This window comes from Lampris incognitus, chromosome 8 (genome assembly GCF_029633865.1).
Source record: "Lampris incognitus isolate fLamInc1 chromosome 8, fLamInc1.hap2, whole genome shotgun sequence".
NCBI classification, from domain to species: Eukaryota; Metazoa; Chordata; class Actinopteri; order Lampriformes; family Lampridae; genus Lampris; species Lampris incognitus.
Window position 1 is genome coordinate 9911685 of NC_079218.1, and position 14923 is coordinate 9926607.

The following is a 14923-nucleotide window of genomic DNA, read 5'->3' on the forward strand; positions in this document are numbered from 1 at the left end:
CGCATTAGCCACTCTAACCTAAAATTAATTACTTATTACCAAAAAAAAAAAAAATAAATCCTCTCGACTTTAACAAGATTCTCAAGTTCATTTTCTGTGGGGGCAGATATGGTTTCGGAAAAGAAGAATTCTGCTTGTATCAATAAGTAGTTATTGGGCTTTTCAAAATAAATTAATAAAACATAGATGAATTCTTGAAATGACAGTATTCCTCTTAAATTCTACAAAACAGGGATGCTGAAAAAACATAATTCTTGAGTGGTCAAATAAATTTTTAATAACAGCAGCAGCTCACCTTTCTCTCTAGATAGGAAGCAATAAGGCCAAAGTTCTTTGGGTGTTGGACAAACCTGAATATGAGAGATTTCAGGAAGAAACCAAAGAATATTATCAGTGGTGCAAAACACCATTAAAAAAAAAAAAAAAAAATATATATATATATATATATATATATATATATATATATATATGTACATACACACACACACACACACACACACACATACATGTAAAAAAATATATTTTATATAAAATATGTGTGTGTATGCATGTGTGTATATATACACCGATCAGCCCCCCTTGTGACACCAAAACAGTTCTGACCCGGCGAGGCATGGACTCCATAAGACCTCTGAAGGTGTCCTCTTGTATCTGGCACCAAGACGTTAGCAGCAGATCTTTAAATCCTGTAAGTTGTGAGGTGAGGCCTCCATTGATCGGACTTGTTTTTCCAGCACATCCCACAGATGCTTTATTGGATTGAGATCTGGGAATTCGGAGGCCAAGGCAACACCTTGAACTCTTTTGTCATGTTCTTCAAAACATTCCTGAACAATTTTTGCAGTGTGACAGGGCACATTATCCTGCTGAAAGAGGCCACTGCCATCAGGGAATACTGTTCCCATGAAGGAGTGTACCTGGTCTGCAACAATGTTTAGGTAGGTGGTACGTTTCAAAGTAACATCCACATGAATGTCAGGACCTAGGCTTTTCCAGCAGAACATTGCCCAGAGCATCACACTGCCTCTGCCGGCTTGCCTTCTTCCCATAGTGCATCTAGGTGTCATCTCTTCCCTAGGTAAACAATGCACATGCACCCGGCTGTCCACATGATGTAAAAAAAAATGTGATTCTTCAGACCAGGCCACCTTCTTCTATTGGTCCATGGTCCAGTTCTGATGCTCACATGCCCAGTGTAGGCACTTTCGACAGTGGACAGGGGTCATCATAGGCACTCTGACCAGTCTGTGGCTACGCAGCCCCCAGCAAGGTATGATGCACTATGTGTTTTGACACCAGTCTATCATAGCCAGCATCAACTTTTTCAGCAATTTGAGTTACAGGAGCTCTTCTGTGAGATCAGACCAGACGGGCTAGCCTTCGCTCCCCACATGCATCAATGAGCCTTGGGCACCCACGACCCTGTCACCAGTTCAGCGGTTGTACTTCCTTGGACCACTTTTGGTAGGTACTGACCACTGCATACTGGGAACACCCCACAAGACCTGCCATTTTAGAGATGCTCTGACCCAGTTGCCTAGCCATCACAATTTGGTCGTTGTCAAAGTCGCTCAGATTCTTACGCTTGCCCTTTTTTCCTGCTTCAAAAAACATCAACTTCAAGAACTGACTGTTCACTTGCTGCCCAGATGCTTTTGTAATGAGATAATCAATGTTATTCATTTACCTGTCAGTGGTTTTAATGTTTTGGCATATTGGTGTACATAAACACACAACAACAACAACAACTTAGTTTTGTATAGCGCCTTTCAAGGAACCCAAGGACACTTTACACTACCCAAATGCAAAATTAAATTCAGAACTAAAAGTTAGTGAATTCAGGATAGTATAAAAATGTCCTTTGGACAAAACCAGTAATATAAACTAAGTATTAGCCTTCTCTCACATACATTAGCACTTAATGTTAAACTGAGACTTGGACTCTGACCTTCAGTGCAATATGAAATGCACTCCTCTGAATATGACAGCGCTGCAAATTTCTGAACCTGTGACTTGCAAAAACTGACTAACAAACATCCAGTCTCTCTCAGGCTCAACATAACAACTACTCACTTCTCCTTAAAGATCTCCTTCTCATGCTCAGTCCAAACATTCATGAACTGCCGGGCTTTGTACACCTTCATCGGGTCATCCATCAAGCCATTCATGTTAATGAACTTCACTCGCCGCTGCTCGGAGTCGTACATCATGGGGGGGATGACTGACAGCTGTCTCATCTGCTTCTCGTTGTTCTGGGGGACACATGCATGGAGAATATCCCTGGTTAGTTTAGACCTAATTAGCCAGAGAGGATTCTGAAATTCCTGCTCTTCAGGGAACTTAGGGTACCGTGTTGTGTTATGCCTTTTAAAGTCAGCTCGTTTGCTGCTGACAGTCTACTGATGTTTGGAGGAGTCACCCTCCAACTGCTTGCCTCACCACACATGGAGTTACAAGTGCAGGGTCAGCTACATTACAGAGCTAATAGGGATTCCATGTCTTGCTCACAGACAATGTTGGGAGTATGGACACTTATTGACATGGCCAAATGAACTCAGGCCTTCTGGGTGAAGGATGTCTCCATAGTGCAATCAACCTGGGTGACTTCTTCATATTATCTATTTAAAGGGGATTTGTCTGAAATAGCAAAAGGCTCTCATCTTTGTGAAATCAATGCAAACTCTGACTGCTTCCTCTTAAGTTCTTGGGTACCAAGTTGTAGTTTTCACAACTCCACTGATATAATTCTTTCTGAGAAACTACAGATTGTACTCACCTCCTGTTCAGAAAGGCCATCAATGATTTCAGAGATCTCATGTTCACTTCTTGCTATAGTTGCAGAGAGGCCTGTTCCTCTTTGTCCGACCCTAAACAAAGAAATATATAGGATTGATCAATATGCCTGCAGAAATGTCTGTTATATGTTTCAAAATGTTGTATTCAAACTTGCAACGAATCAGTGTCCCGTTTAAAAACTGAAGACTACTGTGAATGTGGGAATTTATTTGAAATTGAACAAACATTTACAAACATTTAGGTGTAAAGAAACATGTTTCTGGTAAAGAAAACCAAGCGAGTTCCTAAAGTAACCAAGAACAAAAAGTATAGTACATGTCAGTTTCCCCACAGGGAACTACTGGGACCTCTCATTTGTTCTTTTTCAAAAGAAACCCAAAGTTAAACCTAAAAAATTAGTAAAAATAACCAATCTGAGCCTTTCTTAATTTTCATAGCTGAAAAAAAAAAGCAGACAAGATTTTTTACTCATTTCATTGAGTTTATAAGATATACCTATCATCCACCAATTGCCTACATCAGTAATAAATAGGAGCCCTTTTTTAATTGGTAATTTCTTGCTTCTTGTATTATGGTCCAGTAGTTTCAATTAACAGTGCTGACATGTAAAGCCTTGTTCTGAGAGTTCAGCAAAATCACATAATGTCTGTGCCAGGAGCAACCAGATGCTGGATATCGTCTCTGACCCCGTTTTAGGAGCATGCAGTCAACAAATCTCTTAAGACTAACACATACCACAACACACCACCTAGTGTCCTCCATTTGAAAAAAAAAAATGCAAGCAAGAGACTATGTTGAGACTGGCTGAATGAACTTCCTCACCAGATGTGGGAGAGATTCAGGATTGAGAGCTTATAGTTTTGGTCAACATTACCGTCTCTTTTATACCAGTTTTTGTACCAATGTACCAGAACTGCTGACGGCTTCATACCATTGAGTCTTGGCAAAAACAACATTAGAACTAGAAGAGTGCACTCAGTAGACTACAGATCTCCGCCAGGCGTATCGCTCCTTCTCCGGTGCTCGGACTTGGCGACAAACCATCCCTTTTTTTCACCTACCAGGAGAAGGGAAAATACAGAGGCACTGCCTGCGTATGTCCACTTCTCCTGTGCTCGGACTTAGGCGAAAAACCAGCTGAGGAGTTAGCACTCATTTGCGGTATAAAACAGGTTTTTCAAAGGTTTTCAATCACCACAACCATGACAGGTCCTTGATCATACAGTCATAACTGTGCAAAAAAAAATTTTTTTAGGCTGACAGGGCTAAAAATATGCGAGATTAGCAGCAGAATCTCACACACACACACACACACACACACACACACACGGACGGACGGACGGACGGACGCACGGACGGACAGAAAAACCAGTTTTTTTTCCTGCCATTATAAGACTTTTGCACAGCACCCAAGTTAACTGATTGGAAAATACAGAAAAATAAACGTTTTTAATATGTAGCGCTCAAGTTAAAAAAATCTACCTACATAACAAAAATATTTTGCCTGTCAAGTCTGTGGATGCGCAGCCTCCTAGGTAGACCCGCGCAGGAATGCAACCAAGTCCAATATGAACTTGCACTTTCCAAGAAGAAAAGATTTGCTATGCAACCAGTTTGGTCTAACCCCTAACCCTGTGTGTGTTTTCATAGTATAATAAAGCTGGGTAAATTGTTTACGTTCGCGCATGCACGACTCACATCTACGACTGACTGAGATCAGGCAACGACAAGAACATCCAACACTTCCTGTTTTGACTGCAACCTGGAATAAGTTGTTCCTTTATAACTTTCGCATTATCAAAATTATTTTAATAATTTTTGATCATGTCCTTGCCTGATCTGAGTCAACTGTAGATGTGAGTCGTGCATGTGCAAGCGTAAACGGTTTACCCAGCTTTATTATATTATGAAAATAAAGACGGAGGTTATTATTTTTGGTTCATCCACAAGAGTTCCTCCAGCTCTCCTGTGCTGAGATCAGCAGTGAATGATTTGCTGATTTGTGAAATATGATCAAGATTCAGACCAGAATACATGTTTTGACAGTGTCACTGCCCGATCTAAGTCAACTGTGTGCATGCGTGCCCATGCGCTACTCACATTTAGGGTTGACTCATATCTGGCAGCGACAGAGAGCAGTGTCGGTCGAGCTAGCTAGAGAGCGAATGAAGAGAGGGAGGCGCAGTATCGAGAACAAACGTTTTTCAAAGGTTTACAATCACCACAACCACGAGAGGTTCTTGATCACAGTCATAACTGTGCACAAAAAAAATTAGGCTGATAGGCCCAGTAGTATGGGAGATTAGTTGCTGACACACACACACACACACACACACAAACGCCCTCTTTTTAAATCAAATTTAGCATTTCAGTGGTTTCAGTGAGCGCCACTACACATTTGATGATCTCATTGCACAAATCATTATGTAATTGGACCAATTTTTTGAGAAAATATGCTGTTTTGTTGGGATGAAATTTTATTTCAAGTGCCCTACAATACTTTCTATGGGAATGTCTCACTAACATAATGCAGTGTGTAGTTTCATGTGTTGATGCATTTTTGTGCTACCAAAAGACTCCACTCTGTGCTTCTGTTTAGGCCCACTTTGGGAGTTTTCTGGCATAAATGTCAGTTCTGGTTAACTTAAGATTATAGTTCCTTATACTGGCAGAATGTACTAGAGGCTTCTTTTTTTTCCTGAAGTTTCAACTGACGTTTTGTGTCTGTGTACTTTGACTGTGAATTGTGTGTATGACTATATATTGTCTATTATCATTACCTCAATTTATTTGTTCTGCTACTGAACAAAGGACAAGTCGCTGTTGAAACTACAGGTAGTCCCTGGGTTACAAACGCCTGACATACGAACTCCTGTACTTAGGAATCGACCTCCGTAAAGCCTATTATATTTAAAAATCGAGTTACACACAATGGTTCGTACTAACCAAACAGACGGACTACTTTGCGCGACGCTCAAAACACCTTGCGTTTTAGGCGGTTTGTCGGCCCGAGGGAGAACAACACCACGCCGTCGTCTCCATTTTAAGTTGCATCGCGTAAGCACTGTTGCGTACATTGTGTTCCTCTTAAAATTTTCATGTGTTTACTCTCGTAATCATGGCTTTAAACATAAATCTGATACATGGGATGGTGATGCACCGAAGAAAAGGAAAACGATCATGATTGAAACGAAAGTGGAAATAACAAAGCATGCAGAGAGCTGAAACGCTCTTATTTTTTCACTCACCCGGTGAAGCGGGGAGGTGACCCCTGAGCAGGCTCTAGTTTCTGGCACTCCCAGGACAGTGCCAGGTGGGGAGTTTGAAATGTAAGAAATGTTTTGTGTTGTCTGGCTGAAAGGGTGTTGTGGTGGTATTTGACATTGATTGCAATTGTGCATTTGCCTTTCAAATGGTACCTGTACAGTTGCCGTAGTCCGTACAGACATCACAATATGTACAACAGACATGTTGTTATCCTCTCCTTTGGCTTTCATTGTCTGGCCATAAAACGTTCGCCTGTCAGTATTTTTATGTTCAGTTCTTCATTGTTTACAGAGACACAGTTCATAAAAATCAGTAATAATAACAGAAAGTCCTTTCTGTAGTTAATCCATAGCCTTATGCTAACTGTTAGCATGTCAATGGGAAGTGCAATGTAAGTTAGCCCGAAGCTAGCTTCTAATGCAGCAATGGAAGTTATAATGTAAGTTAGGCTGAAGCTAAACGCATAGATTTGTGGTCAGTTCGTTTCATCTTTACACGGTTATGTGTACAAATAGTGGATGTATTACTCTGTTTTGAGTTTTTATATGGAACTGACATGTATGTTATTTGTATGTTTAGTTTTACAGATCTTCCTGTGTAAAGGCTTTAAACGGAACTCCTGAATCTTTCCTGGGATCCTGTTATCAGTCTGCTGAGCTAGCAGGCTGGACACTACATTAGCAGGGGCAGAACATATTTCTTTCAAGTTTTTTATACCTATACACACATTCTCTCGCTCAATTATAAATTACTGTAATTAGATTTTTTTTTTAAATTAAATTTATGTCTAGTCTTTCTCCTTATCCCACCCAATTAACCCAATGGCATATGGCTGGAACTGTTGTCGAATAACTCCCCTGGCTCACATTTCCAGAGGAAGGAGATAGTCGCAACACCAGCTTCCTTCAAACTCGTGTCGGCTGCTCTCGCTATTTTACACGCTGAAGCCTCGCATGGATTGCATTACCTTCAGGCTGCGAAGGAGATGTAGGGAGAATGCTTTCGGTTGCTTGGCTGCAGGCGCCTGGATGGGCCAGAGGGATCGCTGGAGAACGACAAGTCCCCGAACACTACACCGATCTACACCCACTATCCCTCGGGTAAGGGATGCCTAATGAATGCCTTACCCCGTGGACGCTCTGGCTGTGAGATTTATCATTATTACCGCATTGTTATATTTATGATGTTTAAGATGAAATATATGCTATATACTAAGACAAAGATTTGACTAATTTATGCTAGATGTGAACTGTACGTAACTGTTCCGACTTACATACAAATTCAACGTAAGAACAGACTCAAAAATTGAACTCGTTCATAACCCAGGGACTACCTATACAACATTCTCAAAAATTGTCATCCTGAAGTCCCTACATGAGGGAATATCTGCCATTACCTCTGAAAGCGCTCTTGCTGCTCTCTCTGCTTGCGAATCTCTGGGAACTGCCTCTCGTAGTACTCCCGGGTTCGACTCTCCTTGGCTTTGCGTCTGGGGTTGTTCTCCATTCGCTCCACCTTCTTCTCCCAAGCCTCCATCAGTTGGTCATAGCGCTGGCAGATTTTCTGCTCCTGTTCATACAGCATGCAAATATCAAAATTATTTCAGGGAAAGCATTTTTTAGCTATGGCAAGTTGTTAATGTGAGGGTCAATGAGGTCAATAAACCCTAGATAAAGTTCTGCATGTTTTTTGTGTATGCAGAAGTACACTTTTTGCTACAAGTAAGCAACATCAGTGATTCAAATAACAGATGTAGCTACAGTCCTGCACTGTAACAGTTTAAATTACAGTTTAATTGAAAGTGTTGGATACCAGTGCCCAGTCTGTTCATTCAGTTTCTTAACCCATGCTATGTTATGTACAGTTTATAAAGAAGCTCTGTTAACTAAATTGTACCATCTCTTGCAGTGCTTAAGTCAGTGTTATTATTGTGTTGCTTTGGCTCTGCTTGCTGTTGCACAGTTTATCTTAAGGGATGAACAAAGGTTGTTTTATCATGTGTGAGTATTTTAAATTTGGTAAGCCTATGCAAGGGTATTTAACACTGTAAAAGCATTGTCAAACATCTGGCATACTTATGTTTACAGAGGAAGTGGCTCTCGTTGGGTGGTGACAGAGTTTCCAACAATTAAGGCTGATTTGATATTTCCTGTTATATTACATAGTAAAAAATGTCAGAAATCAGCACACAGAACGAGATTTCACAAAGTGTTTACCATATTTCATGCAATATAAAATAACAACATATGGAACCTAGTTGTCAGAACAAAATGTCACATATTTTAAATAGATATACAATTTAGCAATGGGAATGTTTATGTTGATTGTTACTTTTAAACTAAAGTTTCTAAAGATGCAATGTTTAGAGGTTAACAAACTAAGTCACTGGAGCATGATGAAAGCTCAGTTATAATAACAATGAACCTACAAAGCTAATCCAGTTAACTAGCTGCAGGGACAAGGACACATCACTATTTCAAACAAACAAACAAACAAACAACACAAGGTAGGACAGAATGAAAATATGATTGCATGCATTTCTCCCAATGTTATATTATACATTTGATTTCACCTTCAAGTTGCTGATATTTTCAAAGATGAACATAATGGTGGCGTTTACAAATAACGTGACAACATTTTACAGAGCAACCCTTAGGTGGAGGGTTGAGCAGTCACATGATGGAGAGAAGATATTTAATGGCCTATTGTTGCAATGTTGTGGATTTTTATTTTTGTGTTGCATTAGAAATAGGTAAAACATACAAACAAGACAAAGTTAACCTGGCATAGCAGGTATTGGGGGATGAGAGATATTTACTATGTTTTACTGTATGTGAGGGGTAGCAGCTATGTACGGTGGGGTAAAGCTCCTTAGAAAAGGCAGAACTTGGGGTATATACAAGATAAGGCCCTTGATAGCTTGCAGGAGCCCACTACCTTTGGTTATATTTATAGCTGCTATCCATGTGCATTGCTTATCTTTTTTTTATTAGCTTTTCATGCTTGTTTGAATATTCTGAAACTTTATAATACTTAATTTTTTGTACTTTTATTTTTACCATGCTTGTGTTTTTTCTTTCTGGGCGGAGCCTCACTTGGGGCTAGGCAAGAATTCAATATTACCACTTATCGTTAATGATAAAATAAAATCTATGACCAAAAATTTCTCACAAATGATGTCTGAAATATTAAAGGGAATACTATTTGAAAACGTCTTTTTGTTTGACATACTTTTAATTACCAAACAGTTCAATGTGATGAACCTCAGATAAATAGGAATAGAACTAAAAACAAAAGCAGCATAAATAAAAACAAATATCAAACATTTCCAAAAGCTTTTACAAAGACAAAAGTTTTAAGAAGATATTTTCAAAAAAAGCTAGACTTAGTGTGTCTGAGTTCAATAGGCAGAGAGTTCTAGTAACAGCAAAAGCCCGATCACCCTTTGTGACAAACAATGACCTGAGATTAACCAGCAGGGCTCCATCTGCAAATCTTAATGGTCTAGAGCAGGGGTGGCTAACCATGTGCCATGAAGAGCCATGTGTATGCAGGTTTTCATTCCAGGCGGACTCCACACCAGGTGATTTCAATGGTTAGCAACCCTTCAACCAAAGAGGAAGAATGTATCAGAGAAATCACCTGGTGTGGAGTTGGGTTGGAATGAAAACCTGCATACACATGGCTCTCCATGGCACATGGTTAGCCACCACTGGCCTAGAGGGCACATAGCAGGTCAAGAAATCAGATTTATTTAGGAGCAAGACCATTTAAGGCCTAAATTTAAATTCTAAAATCAACTCGAAATCTAACAGGGAGCCAGTGTAGAAAGACAAGCATAGGGGTGATGTGATCATGCCTCTGTCCCAGTAATGAGTCAGTGGCATTTTGTATCAACTGGAGATGGTGGAAGGAGCCCTGGCTATACCTGACTAAAGTGTGTTACAATAATCAAGCGAAGAATAGATAAAAGCATGTACAACTTTTTGTAGATCAGCAATTGATAAAAATGACCTAATTTTAGAGATTATCTTGAGCTGGAAGAAACATAACTGAACATAATTTTTGACTTGATTATCAAAACAGAGGTTAGCATCGAATATTACGTCTAGATTCCTATCAGCCTGCTTAATACTATATGACAAACCACCAGGATTAGTACCAAAAGGGCTGACGGAATTTAGGGGACCGAACAGAATGACAGACTTATCATCATTAAATTTAAGAAAATGTTGGGACATCCAGGATTTGATATCAGAGAGGCAAATTGTGAGATTTGCTAGGCTACTAGGATCTGTGGGTTTTAGTGGTATGTATAACCGAGTGTCATCAGCATAAAAATGGTAAAACACGTCATGATTTTGAATAACCTGGCCAAGAGGCAGCATGTTTATAGAAAACAGATAGGGGCCAAGAACTGAGCCTTGAGGGACACCACAACTCAACTGAGCCATCCAGGAAGTAGAGTTGCCCAGAACAGAAAAAGTTCTGTTGAGGAGGTGTGGGCGTAATAAACTAAGAGCTGAGCCCTGGATGTCTACCCAAGTCTCCAAACGATGTAAGAGGATACAGTGTTCGACTGTGTCAAAAGCAGCACTTAAGTCTAAAAGAACTAAAATTGAGTAGGGACCTCTGTCTGCAGTCAGCAGTAGGTCATAAGTAACCTTCACTAGAGCTGTCTCGGTACTATGACTTGCTCTAAAACCAGACTGGAAACTGTTAAAAACCCTATTAGTGGGGCGTCCAGGTAGTGTAGCGGTAGATTCCTTTCCCTACCAACATGGGAATTGCCAGTTTGAATCCCTGTGTTACCTTGGTCAGGCATCCCTATGCACACAATTGGCCGTGTCTGCGGGCGGGAAGCCGGATGTGGGTATGTGTCCTGGCCGTTGCACTAGCGCTCTCTCTGGTCAGTTGGGGCGCCTTTTCAGGGGGGAGGGGGAACTGGGGGGAATAGCGTGATCCTCCGATGCGCTACGTCCCCCTGGAGAAACTCCTCACTGTCAGGCAAAAAGAAGTGGCTGGCGTCTCCACATGTATCGGAGGAGTCATGTGGTAGTCTGCAGCCCTCTCCAGCTCAGCAGAGGGGGTGGAACAGCGACCAGGATGGCTTGGAAGAGTGGGGTAATTAGATGGGTACAATTGACAATTGGGGAGAAAAAAAAAAGGGGGGGGGCCCATTGGTAGTCATAAAAGATATAAATTGAGATGACACTACTTTCTCCAGAACCTTAGATAAAAGAAGACAATTTGGAGATTGGTCTGTAGTTACTTAAGGACAGGGGCTCCAAATTAGAATTCTTTAGCAATGGGTGAAAAATGGCATGCTTAAAACTGTCTGGAAAAGAACCAGAAGCCAGAGAATTATTAAAAACTTGCAGAATAACAGGGCTAAAAGTGGAAAATACCTCCTTGAGCAGCTTAGTGGGGATGATGTCTAAGATGCAGGGGGAAGAGTTCATATGGGAGACTGTACTCTCTAACACTGAAATCGTAATGGGTTGAAACTGAGTAAAAGAGGCAGGATTAACATGGGGAATAGAAAGAATGCAAGGGTCAGGCTGGATCTGGGACCTAATATTCTCCACCTTATCTACAAAATGAGCGAGAATTTTTTCGGACAGCTCAACATCAGGTTCAGAAAAAGAAGTGGAGGGACTGCTATTACTACTACTTTCAGCTGTTCTCGTTAGGGGTCGCCACAGCGGATCATCCTTTTCCATCACTTCCTCTCCTCTGCATCTTCCTCTGTCACACCAGCCACCTGCATGTCCTCTCTCACCACATCCATAAACCATGGAGGACCAGGAGGGACCACTAATAACAGAATCAATTACCCTAAAGAGAACTTTAGAGTTGGGGTTATTTCTAGATATCAATTCAGAGAAGTAAGCCGATCTTGCATCCTTAACTGCTTTCTGGTAAATTAACATTTAATTTTTAAGGTTGTTATGTGCTATTTTGGACTTGTTGACCTTCCATTGTCGTTCAGATTTTCTACCATTTCTGCATTCATTAATAGAAAACCATAACATCCTTGTTTTCAATAAGTTACTTTATCAATAAATGCATGTTTACTCGCAGTAATAATGAGAAGTTCAGAGTTTTAGCAAGTTGTCTCCAAACTAAAATTCTGCATGGAAACAGGGAAAACAAGCAATGACTTTGTTCTCACTGCAAAAAGCCACAACTTCCTGGCCTTCCTGGATAAGATGCTACCCAAGTTTACCCAAAAATGAGACAACTGAGAGATGTAGGAGTTAAAATGTTCAGTGGAGTTCTGCACAGGGAGGACAATAAAGCCTTGTTTCAACTCTCTGCAACAGCAGCCAAACAATTCACCTTCCTCTTGGCATGTAGCCATGTGCACTCTACCATTGTTCAGAGTCCAAGAGGTCTGTCTGACCCCGGCAGGGAGCAATATGAAAAAAGAAAAAAAAGGAAAAGTGCTTCAACATGGGGTGATTAGACTATATTTAACCACGGGTTTACTGATAAGAAAAAAAAGTTATTAAGTTGGAATGTTTCTCAGATCTCTCCTTTGATAGAACATTTGCTCCACAGCCTAAAAACCATTAAAAGGTTCAGCTGATCAAGCTGTTTGTAAAATCAGTACAATTTGTACATTATACAGTCATAAGAAAAGGGAAATCAAGGCATTTCCTATTTGCTATATACACAGTACATTACATTTTAGTGTGCTTGACTCCATCCAGTATCTGCTAAATTAGACACTAGAAGCATGAATCTCATAATTAAAACTCAAAATTGTCACTAAGTCAAATAATTGAAAAGTCAAAATTAAAAATGTGCTAAGCTCCATAAGTCTCTAGACAATGACAATGTTTTGGCTCCATATTATTGCCTTGAATATGACACAACACTGATTTTGAGGGAGGCTTCCAACTACAATTTGAGTGAATGTTCAGCCATTAAAAAAAAAAAAATAAAAAAAAAAAAACTTAATCATGTAATTTTACTAATTTTGAAAATATAAGAAAATACAAAACATCACTTTTAAATTCATTTAGTAAACAGTAAATGTTGAGCAATTTATAACGTAGCGCTGTCAGGTTGTCTTTTGCAATTTAGCTATACTGTACTATAAAAAAGCAAAAACAAAAACAAAACAAAACAAAGACTTGTTACATTATTGGGGTTGCTGAATAAATGAAAAGCAATAGACTGTGTCAAATAGCTTTATGTAAATAGAAATGATACCACAATCCAAACCCTTAAACAAACTAAATATCAACTACAATAGACACAGCTTGGTTGAATAAGTCAAAGTCTATGTGAATCATGGTCAGTTCAGGTCATCTATGAGGAGCAGAGCGCTGGTGTGGCGCAGTTGTCCTTATATATATGTTAGCCCTCAGTCCATGGTTATGTACTACATCTCTCTGTTTGTACATTCACACAAATAGCTGCAAGTTCCTTCCTGAACAGTAGGGTTACTTACCCTTTGTTTACGGGCATGGTTCCTCCTCTTGAAAAACAGAATTAGCTTCTTCCTCATAACTTGGTTGCTACAAAGGAAAACAAAATCCCTTCAACCAAATGAATCATGTTCTGATATTATTTCCAGTTGCAGTTCCAACTGTTTTAACCTGCAAGCCAACATTATTTTTAAAAAGATAAAGCACAATGTTTTCTAAAACTGCTCTCTGCAATTCTACACCTTAAACAAAAGCTAAGTGCATGTGTTTTAAAAAAGGTGAAACTATCCTGTATGGCTCTACACACCTTGAGCCTAGTGAGTTAAAAAAAAAAGTTTCGTTGTGTTTCATTGTTTATTTGCATTAAGGCAGGAACAAAATACTGGGAACTATTTTGTTTGCACATGATTGTGACTGTAAGGGCAGAACAGTCGGAGTTGACCCTGAGCATGTGGGCAGTACAGTGGAATCACAAAAGGGTGGGTGTCTGTTCCGATAAAAGACTCAAACAGATGGGCCACCCTCATGGTGCACGCTGATAAGGGCTTGATCTTAGATGAACTGGCCTTCAACCCCAACACACCTCTGCCTCGCGCACACAGACACACCTCTTTTGACTTCCTTTCTTAATCCCCCTCTCCTTGGTGTCAGTAGGGCAAACCAATCCAATGACCCGGCTATTAGATTAGACAGGGGATCGTCAGCTGAGTTTATCTACATCAGACCGGCCTCATCACTTCCTTCAGATGATACGCATTACATCCTATTGGTGTCATAAACACTGTAACCCTTTGCACACATTATGCAAAGTGTGGAGACGACAGCAAATAAATCTATGGGGCAAAGTTAACACTCACGTCTTTATGTTGTCGTGGTACACTTTCGTATCCGATGGCTGGTTGTACAGGGGCTAGGAGAGCAAAATGACAAAACAGAAAAAGGTTGTGGATTAATCATTAGCTATAAAGAACACAGCAATAGCCAACTCTTTTCTAAAGTACACATCTACCAAAAAGCTGACAGAGAGAGAGAGGAAAAAAAAAAGCATCATCAAACGCTGAATCTCCTACCAGTTCAACCTTGGGACCAAGACCTTCAAGTATTTTATGTGCCTCTTCAGCTTTTTTCTGGGAAAATGAAAGGAAGTGATTACGGAAACATCAAATCAAAGTTAATATTCAAGAGCAAAATAACCACACTGGGTCAATAACCTGGCTTTGGCTTGCATTAGTAGACTCTGTGGGCTCACAGGTTTTCTTGGCCTAGGCCTAATAAAGCAAATAGACAATCCTATTTACAATAAAGTCTGTCTATCTATCTATGCATGCCTATCTAATCCGTCTCTCAATTTTTCTTTTCCCTGTCCCTCTCTCTTCTACTTTTCCTTCTGTCTTCATTCTGTCATCTCCTCCGCCAAAAGA

The 14923-nt window shown here is 40.1% G+C and overlaps 1 protein-coding gene across 1 annotated transcript in view; it reads right to left on the bottom strand.

The window, feature by feature from the left end:
- ncor1 (nuclear receptor corepressor 1) overlaps window positions 1-14923 on the bottom strand; it is a 128721-nt gene that overhangs the window by 67837 nt on the left and 45961 nt on the right. Inside the window, exons 7-13 of the mRNA XM_056284759.1 lie at window positions 14573-14629; window positions 14360-14412; window positions 13526-13592; window positions 7460-7632; window positions 2777-2867; window positions 2074-2252; window positions 296-350 (exon numbers count right to left, since the gene is read on the bottom strand). Of these exons, the coding sequence (XP_056140734.1) occupies window positions 296-350; window positions 2074-2252; window positions 2777-2867; window positions 7460-7632; window positions 13526-13592; window positions 14360-14412; window positions 14573-14629 (675 nt within the window). The remainder of the gene's footprint in view (window positions 1-295; window positions 351-2073; window positions 2253-2776; window positions 2868-7459; window positions 7633-13525; window positions 13593-14359; window positions 14413-14572; window positions 14630-14923) is intronic.